The 12,247-nt window shown below is 41.2% G+C and overlaps 1 protein-coding gene across 1 annotated transcript; it reads left to right on the top strand.

Moving 5' to 3' along the window:
- Positions 1 to 827: 827 nt before the first annotated feature.
- Positions 828 to 7,787, top strand: xkr5b (XK related 5b). The gene is made up of 13 exons (XM_084574978.1): positions 828 to 1,162; positions 2,765 to 2,854; positions 2,964 to 3,069; positions 3,263 to 3,429; positions 4,364 to 4,497; positions 4,628 to 4,706; positions 4,879 to 5,048; positions 5,381 to 5,492; positions 5,585 to 5,752; positions 5,868 to 6,058; positions 6,181 to 6,270; positions 6,431 to 6,614; positions 6,849 to 7,787. Exons 1-13 carry the CDS (start codon positions 1,054 to 1,056, stop codon positions 7,511 to 7,513), a joined length of 2,265 nt encoding a protein of 754 aa, XP_084431104.1. The 5' UTR covers positions 828 to 1,053; the 3' UTR covers positions 7,514 to 7,787.
- Positions 7,788 to 12,247: the final 4,460 nt, after the last annotated feature.

Below are 12,247 nucleotides of genomic sequence, written 5' to 3'. Positions count from 1 at the left end.
GACATAGCAATCATACAATAAGGACAGTTGTTAAAATACCCAACACTAGTGAATATGAGGTTCTTCTTAATCAAACTGCTCCACCATTATCACTGGTCTAATCAACCAATGGCTTTTCATTTTCATAATATTAACCTAAAAGTCAGAGAGGAAAATATTAAATTATTGAAACAAGACTGAATGCAAAGTATAATTCAGTCCTATTCTCCAGAGGTCAAATGTGATATTTTCTACTGAAGTGATTCTTTTAAAATCCTGTCACATGTAGTTGAAGCACCTTAGAAAATAGTTCTGCAACATTTAAGGATGACATTAGCCAATTTAATTACAATTTAGAGGTACTTTACTTACGTATTTCCATATAATGCCGATAAACACAGTTTTAATATCTTTTAAGAAGAACATTAACAGATCATATTTCATAGACATAACTTTTCTTTTTTTGTCTTTCCTCTACTATTAATCATCTAAAACCTCTCAGACTGATCTGACATCCATGTGTATAACACGAGAGAGCAGGTGAAGGACTGAAACCAGCTCCCTCTGCAGCAGCAGCTATGACAGTAACATGCTGCTTACACACTGATGCTTTAGTGTGAATAATTTGATATATAATATATATATAATAGTTTATCGGAACCAAAACATGTACTTATGCTTTAATAATTTAACTACATTTTGCTGTCAATAATTATTATTTTATTTCAGTAGGATTTGTCATCTAAGACTTTGACTGGTAATTGACTATTTTTAATTAGGGATCTCTATGTCTTGACTGTAATTAAACGGGAGAAGGGAAAGGGGTGACCAAACATTAAATACTGATAATGCTGAATTAAAAGTGTAGCTGTCTCATCCGTGGCTTGTTCTACCTGCACCACCAGTGCTATCTCTTTAACGGGACGGGCGGGGACGTCGGGACGGGGAACAGGGAGCTGGGAGAGCGGGCTGCTGCAGCTGAACCGACTCCCCTGGACCAGAACGACACCGGCCTGCTGCACGCCGACGCGCTGTTACCGCAGAACAATTTGAGAAGACGGTCGAGGTTTAAACATGAGAGACTACACGGCCACTCCGAGCCACGGGGGCGCCTGCATGCCGTGCTGCCAAGTTTGCGTCTTCGCTTTTACCGCATTTCTCATCGTTGCAGAGAGGACTGCGCGTGAGTCCTACCTGAAACACACACACACACATAGACATTTACACACATGCACATACACACACGCACACTAAACAAGATGCTGTGTCACTGACGGTGTGCCTTGCTGATTGTAGTGATGTCCCTAAGCTTAAATCTATACCATCATTTTTGACTTTGTTGTGCATGTGCGCGCTCATGTAGGTGCGTGCTTTTTGGCCACAGTGCACGGATGCACAGCGCGTGACAGCCACAGAGGTTGGAGGACAGATCAGTATAGACAGGGTCTGGGTGTCACATTGGTGTGCTTTTAAATCTACAATAATCCAACATACAAAGTTTGTTTTCACTCCAGCATCTCCCTCTGGCTGTATCGTCATGAATCGTGGAGCCGCACCAGAGTCTGCAGTCCCCTCTCCTATTTTTACATCACGCATCTCATGAAATCCTGTGCCGCAAGACTGCTGACTCATGTCAGAGTTTGCCATCTTTCAAACTGAGCCGTTTTAAAGTTATCTGTCCTGAATAAAAAGAAAGCGGGGGCATGTTGTCATATTTCACCGCTCTTTTTTTTGGAGGTGCATGAATGGACGAGGGGATGGGCGTATCCCAGGACGGGGCCTAGTCTGCCCGGACAGCCCGCCCGTTTAGCTGCTAAAACGGGTCAGGTTTCACGGATGGAGGGGTGGAAGGAGGCAGAGCTGCAGAGCCCCAGACAGTGAGATGTAGAAAGCAGGCAGCTTTGTTGTCAGTAATAACCCTTAGATGGGATGAAACGCAGAACAGAGGTCATTGAAAAAGTGCAAACCAAATGTTCTGGCAGTCATCCAGTGATCTAAAGCTGTAGGTTACTCCTCCTGACATAAACTAATCTAAACAGTATGGTGTAAACATTACAGTATATACTGATAGTCTGTCATTTACATTCAAAGTCAGAGTACTGGCTGTATATCAATATGCACCACTGTAGCCTAATACTGATACTAATAAATAACAGACACAGTAGACATAATGTGTGCAAACTCTTGATCACGTCAGTAACTGTTGCTGTCAAAAACAAATGTAGAAGTCCATTATATTTTTCTAGTATATTTTCAAGTCTAAATCGTTGTTTAATGGAAACCCTCAGGTGAAATACAACTACCTTAAATGTCCAGGACGTTGGATTTACAAGGCTCTGTTAACAGAATTGGAAGATCATTTTTATTATTGATTTATTTTAAAGAAAAAATGTTGTGTTAGCATAGAATGAGTCCTTTATATTTACATAGGGACCATGTGCTCTTCCACGGTGTGTCCGCTGTGTTGCGCCATGTCTGCAACAAAAACAAACACAACTCTGGCTCTAGAGAGAGTGTTTTTAGCCACCTCCTACTTGGAAGGAAATTGCAGTCAGTTTCAGTCTACAATCTCACCACTAGATACCTCTACATCTGACACACTCGACCTTTTAGTGTACTCCTTAGTAAATGTGTTAAGTTACAATCTTCACATGGATTCACCAGTCTGTGTGTCTGTATTCAAACATTATGGGTTCAATACAGATGTCAGTTACAGTCCAATCCTAAATGACTATGTGAATGTTTATGGCCTGTTTATATGAGTGTGTTTTCTGTCCTTTTACAGTGATCTACTGCTTTGTGTACTATCTGTGGGTGGGTCACAACTATTGCTATGCCCACCTTGCCGGCTTCACTGCACTGTTCCTGCTGCCAGGTGACAACTACATCCGCAAACAGACCAGTTTGATACAGATAGATACAGTAGATAAACTGATAGACAAACGGTGACTGATATAATTTTTTTGTCATCTTGTGTTCCTCAGGCTGGGGTCCTCAGTGGCTCAGTTATCTGTGGTACCTGTCAGATGGACGCATCCGCAGGAAGTCTCTCAGGTGGACACACATACTGCACCTGGGTATCTTCAAAAGGTGTGTTGACCTTATATCTTTGTGCTGTGATAAACTTATGATGTACAGTAAGCTACAATGACAAAAATGATATGTAATGGTAACGCTTTGGTGCTGATTGAAGGGTTGGGCTAAAGTTAAAATCCATTATCACTAATGTATGATGATAATGGCTGCAATGATGTCTCTCTCCGCCCTTGTGTTGCCTTCACAGGCTGTGGGAGTGTATGCGTCTGCCAGATGAGGATGTGTATGGTGAGATCATGCAGCAGGCCGATGCATCTGCATTACGTCTGTTTGAGGCATTGGTGGTCACGCTCCCTGAGACGCTGCTGCAGACCTACGTACTCATCTGTACTGACATAGGACTCAAATCTCCAGGTAAACAAAGGGGCTGAGTTATGAATGACGAGAGTGTGCTAGGGTGACATTGGACGCAAACTATTGACACCAGGTTTAGGCTACGAAAGGTTTCTCAGAACCAACGCCACACCTGTAAAAATCCACAGTTTTAACTTTAGCATTCCTGATATCTGTGTTAGAATAGAATAGATAAACTGACACCCTGTTTGACTGCACTATGATTTATGAAAAGCTCCATATAGTTTGCAAATAAAATTTTCAAAGTAAACAAAAAGTGTTGTTTCTATAGAAGCTAAATTGTTCATTTTATCTAAATTTAAAATAAAATAAGTAGTAGTAGTAAAGTAAGAAGTAGTAGTAATCAGAAGGTATCAGTGATTACCAAATGTTTTCATGTAAAGTACTCTCCAGTAGATCTGCAGTATGTTAATTTTAAACCAGCTAAACTATATTATGTCAAAGGAGCCAATTTTAGTGATGTACCCAAAAAAATGAAAGCATGATTCTGCAGCTTTCTCCGGCTTCATGAAGCTATGCGGGGAGTTTCTGCTTATTGTCTCAGAATCAAATGTAGAAATTTATGCTCTGATTTCGGCACCACCTCAGACGCTGGTGAAAAGCTATGATGAATATAGTGTACACTAACTGCCCAGCACACTGCCAGATATTTCCTGAAGAGGGTGGTGGAGACTTAAACAGAGCCAAAAGAGACTTATAGCTAGACGAACCTAGATGAAGGTGAAAGGTAATGTTACCCTGATTAGTGTGTAAATTAAATTGTCAGTGATTTCCTGGTTGACTGCCATAAATTGAAGACTGCCAAAAAAAGAATCTGTGGCTGCAGCTGTAAATCTGACCAGCCTTGTATCTCTTGTACAGTTTCATTTCAGTTTATCAACATTCTCACATTTCTCTTCTCTCTGCCCCTCTCCCCCCCCTGTAACGCCTCCAGCCTCGGTCTGTTTTGTGGTGTGTTTGTTGTCTCTCGCCTGGTCCTTGGTCCTTTACGCCAGAGCTTGTTCACTCATCAGACCTGGACACTTACAAATGACCCCCGCTGCCATTCTCTGCCGACTGCTGTGGAGGGTGAGCATATTTAAACAACCTTTCCACCAACCAATATGTGTATAACATTCTCCACCATGTCACATCGATCATATCGCAAGTGACATTTTGATAAGTGTGCACTTAACAGGTATATTTTCTCTGTCTGCAGGTCAGCATGTTGGGCTCTAGGTTTGCTGTACTGATGCTCTTCACACGTATCTTCAAACAGTGGATTCTGGGAGTGATAGGTAATCGTGGCTGCAAAAGCTTCATCTCAAACTCATGTTTATTCTGAACGTTGCTGATTAACAACACAAGTGTTGTACCTTCATTTATTTGAAATATTTTTATCCTGAGTTAGTGTGTTTATTTGTCATATTACAGGTTGAGAATTGGTTTGGATGTGTTTGTGTGTCTCAGGTGTGCACTGGCTGGGCGCAACTTTCTGGATGGTGTCCCAGCAGACCGACATCATAAATTCACCTGGTCAATGGAGCCTCTTCAATCTCATTCTGGGGGCCATTCACATCTTTTTCTTCCTCAATGTAAAATACGGTCAATCCAGATACCGCATGGCCGGCTTCTACCTGGTATGTGTCTCCTCGTATCAAGCTTGTGGGCTCACGTTAATACAGATTTTGTTTGCACAGGGCTTTGACAAAGACAGACAGCTAATAAAATATAATATGAACGCTATGAGGTTTGAAAGTAACGCAGTGACTCAGCCATAGATTTTGAAATGATGAGCGCATGCTAACACTTTTCTTCCCTGGACATGTTGTCAAAAAGCCTCTTTTAATGTATTTTTGGAGCCAAGTGTCATATTAAGCAAATAACAGCTGAAACTGAAATAAATACAGATATTTGAAATAATTTTGGGAGAGGGCTGATATCTTCTGTCTTTGTGTTCATTCTTTCTCAGGCAATGTTCTTAGAAGACGCTTTTCTTCTTCTGGCCTCCTCCTGGCTCTTTACCATGGTGTCCTGGGACACTGTGGGCATCCCAGCTGCTGTGTTCTGTAGCTTCCTCATTGGTAAGGCCGCGTGCAATATTAGAAATGATATATCTGTTTACTATTTGTTTGTGTCATTTTTTTGTTGCTTTGTTGTCTTAATTTTCTTTCAGGGGTGATAGCGTTGGTGCTGTACTATCGTTTCCTCCACCCTAAGTCTTTTGAGATCTTCCAGAGTATACGCCACAGGGGGATAGGTGGAGCCTGCACGGAGCGTGGATCTACACTTTCACTGGAAGAGAAAGTCACGCCCACTTTCCATCGCCATGCAACACTATCTGGTCTGTCCTGTAATTCAGTGATTGAAGAATATCTATCTATCTATCTATCTATCTATCTATCTATCTATCTATCTATCTATCTATCTATCTGTCTAACTGTGGATGTTGTGATCAGGAGGTGGGACCCTCATGGATCTTCCTCGCCAGTGGGAGGGCTGGAATCATCACCACTGGCTGCTGATTTGCTTAGCTATGAAGACCGGAAGTATTTCAACAATCTGGTCTGCGTATGGTGAGGGCGGACTGGCCGGACTGATGGGTCTGTCTGAAGAACTTCATTCCCCCGATGAGCCTTATGTCCCTCGGGTTCGTTGCGTTTTTAGTTATGAGACTTCCCACTTGCACATCCTGAAACATTGCCACGGTGTGATGTCTTCTAAGGCTGTGATAAGGGACATCTTACTCTTATTTATACTGTGATTTTTCAGGTTCCACCTGTTCAGCCGCAGGTTCCTCAGATCTCCCAACCAGCTCCTGCACCTCCTCCTCTAGCTCCCCCACAGACCCAGACTCCACAGGCAAGGCCTTTGTTTATTTGCCCTTTGCAAATTTTATCCAAGACTGGATTAAACTCATAGTTTTCAGTAGAATCAGTGAGCAACTACAAGCCTGTATTACAACCAACATGGTTCATGACAGTTTTTGTGTCTGAGGCTCTGCTGTCTCCCTTGTGTCCAGGTGACAGAGGTGGTCCAGCGACCAAAGCCAGCTCACGCCAGTATAGTGGCCCGACCGGTGAGAAAAGCTCCTCCCACATCGATCCAGGATATGAGAAAGTTTCCAGAGATCATCCCAGTCCAGGAGGTCATTTTAGAAGAGACTGCTGAAGAAGATTCCAGCGCCCCTCCATCAGAGGATAGAGGTGAGATACCTGATAAACACTGAACTCCACACATAAACACATGAGCACAGTTCAGTACTACACTGTCACACCAGAAGACTTGCGTACAATATACTGATATTGAACAGAGCCTGACTATAGCCTGAATATATATAAATCTTTTGATGTGATTATAGAAGTGCCCCGGTTCTTCCACCTCTGGTATGGTAATCCCTGTTGGAGACTTAACATTTCAAATTGCTTTTATTTTCAAAGGTGATGATGAGTTCCAGAGTGCAGCTTACGGCTCTCCGTCACTTTCATCTCCTCAACAAGGTGGAAGCCTCCGTCACATTGACAGCAACGCTGCAACCCTGACAGAAGTCTCGTCCTCCGTGGGTTCTCTGGACATCAAGACACCCGGTTGGTCACCTGAGCGACGTTCCCCTCTCCTGATCGGTTCCCCGGAGAATAAATCAGGGATTCCCGGAGAATCCAGCACTACACTGTATTTCAGTGCAGATGCGCAGTCTCCCTCCAGTGGGAGCTATCTCGGCTGGGGCCAAGAGTTGTCGCCCTTCTCCGGCTACAGAAGCCCCTACCGGATCAGGGAGGCCCGTTTTGTCACATCCACCCCACGATTGGAGGAGCCTCGAGCTGGGGCTGAAAGTCCAGGTCCGGCTCCTGTTGTTGTCATTCCTGCCACTCCTGGCACAACACCAGGCACTACCCCAGGTGGGACCCCTGGTACTTCAACACCTGCAGCTTCAACTCCTGGTGCTTCTACACCTGCAGCTTCAACTCCAGGGGCTACAACACCTGCAGCTTCAACTCCTGGTGCTACTACACCTGGTATCCAAATCGTTCCCCTCACTCCAGTCATTTCCCATGCTCGCAAACAGATGGTCCAGTTTGTGGACAGTAGAGAGAGAGCGGTGTAAGCAGGATAGGGTAATGGGTAAGGTATGGTATGGTATCTTTTCTAATTTAGCTGTGACATGAAATCATGCATTCACCCACTTGTGGTTAAGAGGTCTTTTCAGTTCACCAACAACCATCGAAGGATATTAGGCTGTGTAAATTATAATTTATCGTTTCCCCCTTGTGCACAGATAGAGTGAAAACAATGATATTACATGCAGAACCTTGCAGTACTTGTGGATGCTCAGCTGGTGAGGGATTGAGGGATAACTGGAGTGGCTGCCTGGAGGAGGTTTGAATAGTATGAATCTCCTCGTGTCTTTGCCGCTTGTGGGAAGATTAAAAAAAAAAAAAAAAAAAGGATTTACGACAGACACTGCTTTGTAGAGAGAATCGTCAGTTCCAAATTTGGGAGAAATTACACAAATTTCTGTATTTTACTTCTTTTAGCTAAACCAGTTGCTAAGAAAAAACTAATTTAAATAGCAACAGACAATCACATTGGAATAATAGATATAATAACAAACAATGCTGTCAATGCAATGTAATGCAAATAGAACCGCCATTAATAACTAAAGCTGCTGTCTGCCAGGCTGCTGCATTTCACTCAACAATTGTGATATAATAATGGTAAACAGTTACTGATGCTATAATGCTCGTATCAACTTTTTATTTAGATTTTTTAACTTTAGACGATGTCGAAAATCCCGTCCAATTTTCAGGAAGCCACTCAATCATCCAGTCCGTCAGGTACTTAATACGTTGGCTGTGCAGCACACGGCCGGTGTTTACACACATCACTGTCATACATGGAGAAACAGACGTCCCTAGTTTGTTGGAAAATCTGTTAACAGAAGTCTGTCCTTGTTTTAATGAAACTATCCAATCGGCAGTGACTAAAAGCAAAGGCTTGAAGTATAAAATCTATAGCTTATAAAAACATAAAATTAAGAAATATTTCCTTTTGCTAATTCTCTGTTTGCTTTAAATGCAATAATTTCACTCTGTCTGCACTTTACAACACAGAAGTTACAGCTTGTTGATCGTTAGCCACCTCAGTTGTTGTAGCACGATATTTTGCAAACTACACTCCAGTTATAATAAAGGAGTTTATCAAAGGTAGACTGAGCAATAGAGTATATTCAAAGGGAATCACCTGATGCTTCTGTTATTATAATTATTTATCTCATATTTTTTTAAGTTGTTGATTACATATTTTAATCTTTTAGCGAACAAATATCATTTATATTTGGCTTATGGCTTATTTAGAGGCACAGATAAAATGGAGAACAGCAAACAGAGAGGAAGTAACTTAATTGAACATCTTTCTCTTTGTAACTCAAGGAACATGAGAAGTTATAATGTGTGATAGAAGATAGGGAACTACAGTAGCAGCGATTGTTTGTCATGTGCATTGTTAATGTGAACGACATTACATATAGATTATAGTTTATGTCATTGTGTTTCTTTTGACCAAGCTAAAAACCCAGATCACAAAGGCAGTGCGTTCAGCATTTATATCGACGGGTCTTGTTAGTTGAGAGAAACTCAAACTTAACAGAACAGTTTATAATAAAAACTAAGAAACATTTAATTTATTGAGAAAGTCTTTTTGATGCAGTCTTAATTAAGTAGTTCTTGTAAAGGTCGTAATTCACAACATTTTTTGCAGCTTATCTATCAGTTGAACCTCCTACCTCAGCAGAAGTGAATTTCAACTGGCCAAAACTCATTTATTATCTTTTTCTCTGTATGACTGGAAACAGTTTAACCCTTTGTTTAACTTTTTAAAGCATTTTGTAAATTGTAAAGATAGAAAAAGGGCCAGGAGCACTGCGATGGACTGGCGACCTGTCCAGGGTGTACCCCCGCCTCCCGCCCGATGACAGCTGGGATAGGCTCCAGCAGACCCCCGCGACCCTTAACAGGACTAAGCGGGTATAGAAGATGAATGAATGAATGAAATAGGCCAGGAACAGAAGTTCGGAGTCTAAATAAAGGTAGAAAACAAATGCTGCTATGAGTTTGAAGTTTAGTCAGTGCCAGTATTATGTTGATGATATGAAAGTTTTATGTACTTTTATGCATTACTTTTTTATCAATCAAATGTATGAAATGCAATAGAATGATTTAACAATTTCAGTCTTCCATGTCTGTTTTTTCTTTCTTAGGCTTTAATATTTTATTTTATTTTTTGGTTTCTAAACAAAGTATAACTGTAAAACACTAACTGTGGTATTGTGTCTGGAATAATCAGGTGAATGGTTGTGCTGCTCCCGTGTGAAGGGTAGAAAACATGGGCAGCACTGGGAAATATACTACAGATTTATGAAACAAAGTACAGAGAAAGATCTGCTCATGGTAGAACCGCTTCATCAAACTGTTTCAATCTGATGGCCGTCCGTAAACCACAGGCTTCTGATGGATAAAAGAGTCACTGCATGTTACTCATTTATACAGGCAGCCAGAGAGTTGTATCTACTCCTATAGAGAAAGAAAGCACTTATTTTAACACATGCACATTATAGTAGTTAACACATGCTAGAATGTATGTGTATGCAGAGCAATAATCCAGCTAACGAAATGTGTCTTAGTGGAAAAAAAACAATGTACGCACACGCTTTAGACTGCAGCGATGCACCGACTGTCATGAATCAGCGCTTTGCCTTGTAGAGAGACGGCGTCTGCTGCCATGCTCGTCTCATATGTGTATATTGCTTTATATAGAATAACATGCTTTGCTTTGTGTGCCTGTTGTATATAAGAATATTCACTTTAGTTTATAATTCAATTCATTTTGTATTTTTTTATATTTGATCACATTTTCTGTTATGAAATCTGTGGACAAAGTTCTGTGTGTTGAAGTTTAACATGTGAAGCTGTTTCAGATAGTTTTGTTGACAGAACTACGTAGAGTGTTGACTTCATCTCCGCACTGGACGGCCTCCATCACCTCATCTCTGCAAGGATTTCCACAGAACACCTGTGGTTGGTAGTAGTGACGCATTAAGTGTACTGTTGATGTGACAAAATAAAGTCATTTATCACGATCAGTGAGTGCTCTGTGGTGTTTTGTTGATCAGCCTTAATGATGTCACTGTGATCCACACACACAGTTGTAAATATTGTTAAAATGAACTTCACAGTGCATGTGACGATATAGTGTGCTGTGCAAACGCAGGGCTGGGATAACCCGTGAGAGGAACTCAGGATTTAACTGCACTTCCTCCCATTAGTCTTTGTGCAGAGCATTCCTATGGTACATTTTTACTTTATTAAAAATCTAATGATAAATGAGATTAGGTATTATGTCAGTATAATTCATTCATTCGTTCATCTTCTGTAACCGCTTGTTCCTGTGAAGGGTCGCGGTGTCTGCTGGAGCCTATCCTAGCTGTCATTGAGCAAAAGGCAGGGTTGTCAGTATAATATTAATTAAAATAAGAAATGATTTGAACTAGATTTCGACACAGGATCCAGGAGCCTCAAGATCAGAAATTAAAGCAAAAATCACCTTATTGTTTAGGCTGTGTTTTAAATCATTCAGTTTTATTTTAACCGAATTTGTCCCCAGTTGTAAGCAGATACCTAGCATCTACATCTACACAATAAAGTGTGTCATTGTAATGTTTTGGAGGACCCCAGGGCAGATTTCCAGTTTAGAAGAGCAGTCGTCATCCATTCTTAATCGTCTCAGTCAACCTCAGACTGTAGCCACATACTGTATAGGTTCCTAAATAATGCTGTGTAAAGATAACCATTCATGCTTAAATAAGGAAGTGTTTTTGGTTACTCAGATTTGACTTAAAAATGAGGAAATGAGGACAATGCTCTTATGCAGCTTATTTTTTAAAATGATGATTTAAGCTGCCATTCTGTGGTTACAGCGTTTTTCCCATCTCATCAGCCTGAAAGTCAGATGACATGTAAATGGGAAGAGAAAGAAGTGAGACAAATGTTGTCTGTGACCAGAGCTCACAGTGAGGAACAGTGTGTCACAATCAGCCACCAATCACAAGATGTGTTTTAAATTGCTGTGATTATTAAAATAAACTGTACCACTGACAGCCTTTGCCATATACATCAAACCTGCTGTAAAGGTGATTCAGCACATTAAATAACAGCATCTGTATAGCTGCACCAGACTAAAAAAGTGATCTGCATGGAACTTTCTGTCTAAAGGTCAGCAGATTATCAATAAGCAATAATAAGTAATAAAGACTTTAAACAAATAAACATCTAACACATGGATAAAAAGTGTTCTTTTGACTGAAGTTGAAGATATTTAAGAGACATCATAGTACACACACACAAAAAAATTATCCTAAGATCTGAGAAATATTCTTAACTAAGCAGGGGATGACATTTGCTTTTGGGTTCAAAGGAAGCAGTGATGTTTGTCAGAGGGGAAGTGAGCAGCAGATTCATAACTGTTCAGTGTTTCCATGTCTGAATCTCTGGAGCCTATCCCAGCTGTAATCAGGCAAGAAGTGGGGTACACAGGTCTTCAGTCTATCGCAGGGCTAACACAGAGAGACAGACAACCATTCACACTTGCATTCACACCTACGGCCAATTTAGAATCACCAATTAACCTAATGAGCATGTCTTTGGACAGTGGGAGGAGGCTGGAGTACCCGGAGAGAACCCACACAGACACAGGGAGAACATGCAAACTCCACACAGAAAGGCCCCAGTCAAGCCCGTGTCAAATCACTGTTGTTCTTAATCATAAAACCCAGCTCCCTCTCTTT

Source organism: Chelon labrosus, assembly GCF_963514085.1.
Source record: "Chelon labrosus genome assembly, chromosome: 3".
Lineage (NCBI taxonomy): Eukaryota > Metazoa > Chordata > Actinopteri > Mugiliformes > Mugilidae > Chelon > Chelon labrosus.
The sequence above is the reverse complement of the archived record's forward strand: the minus strand, read 5'-3'. Positions and strand labels throughout refer to the sequence as shown.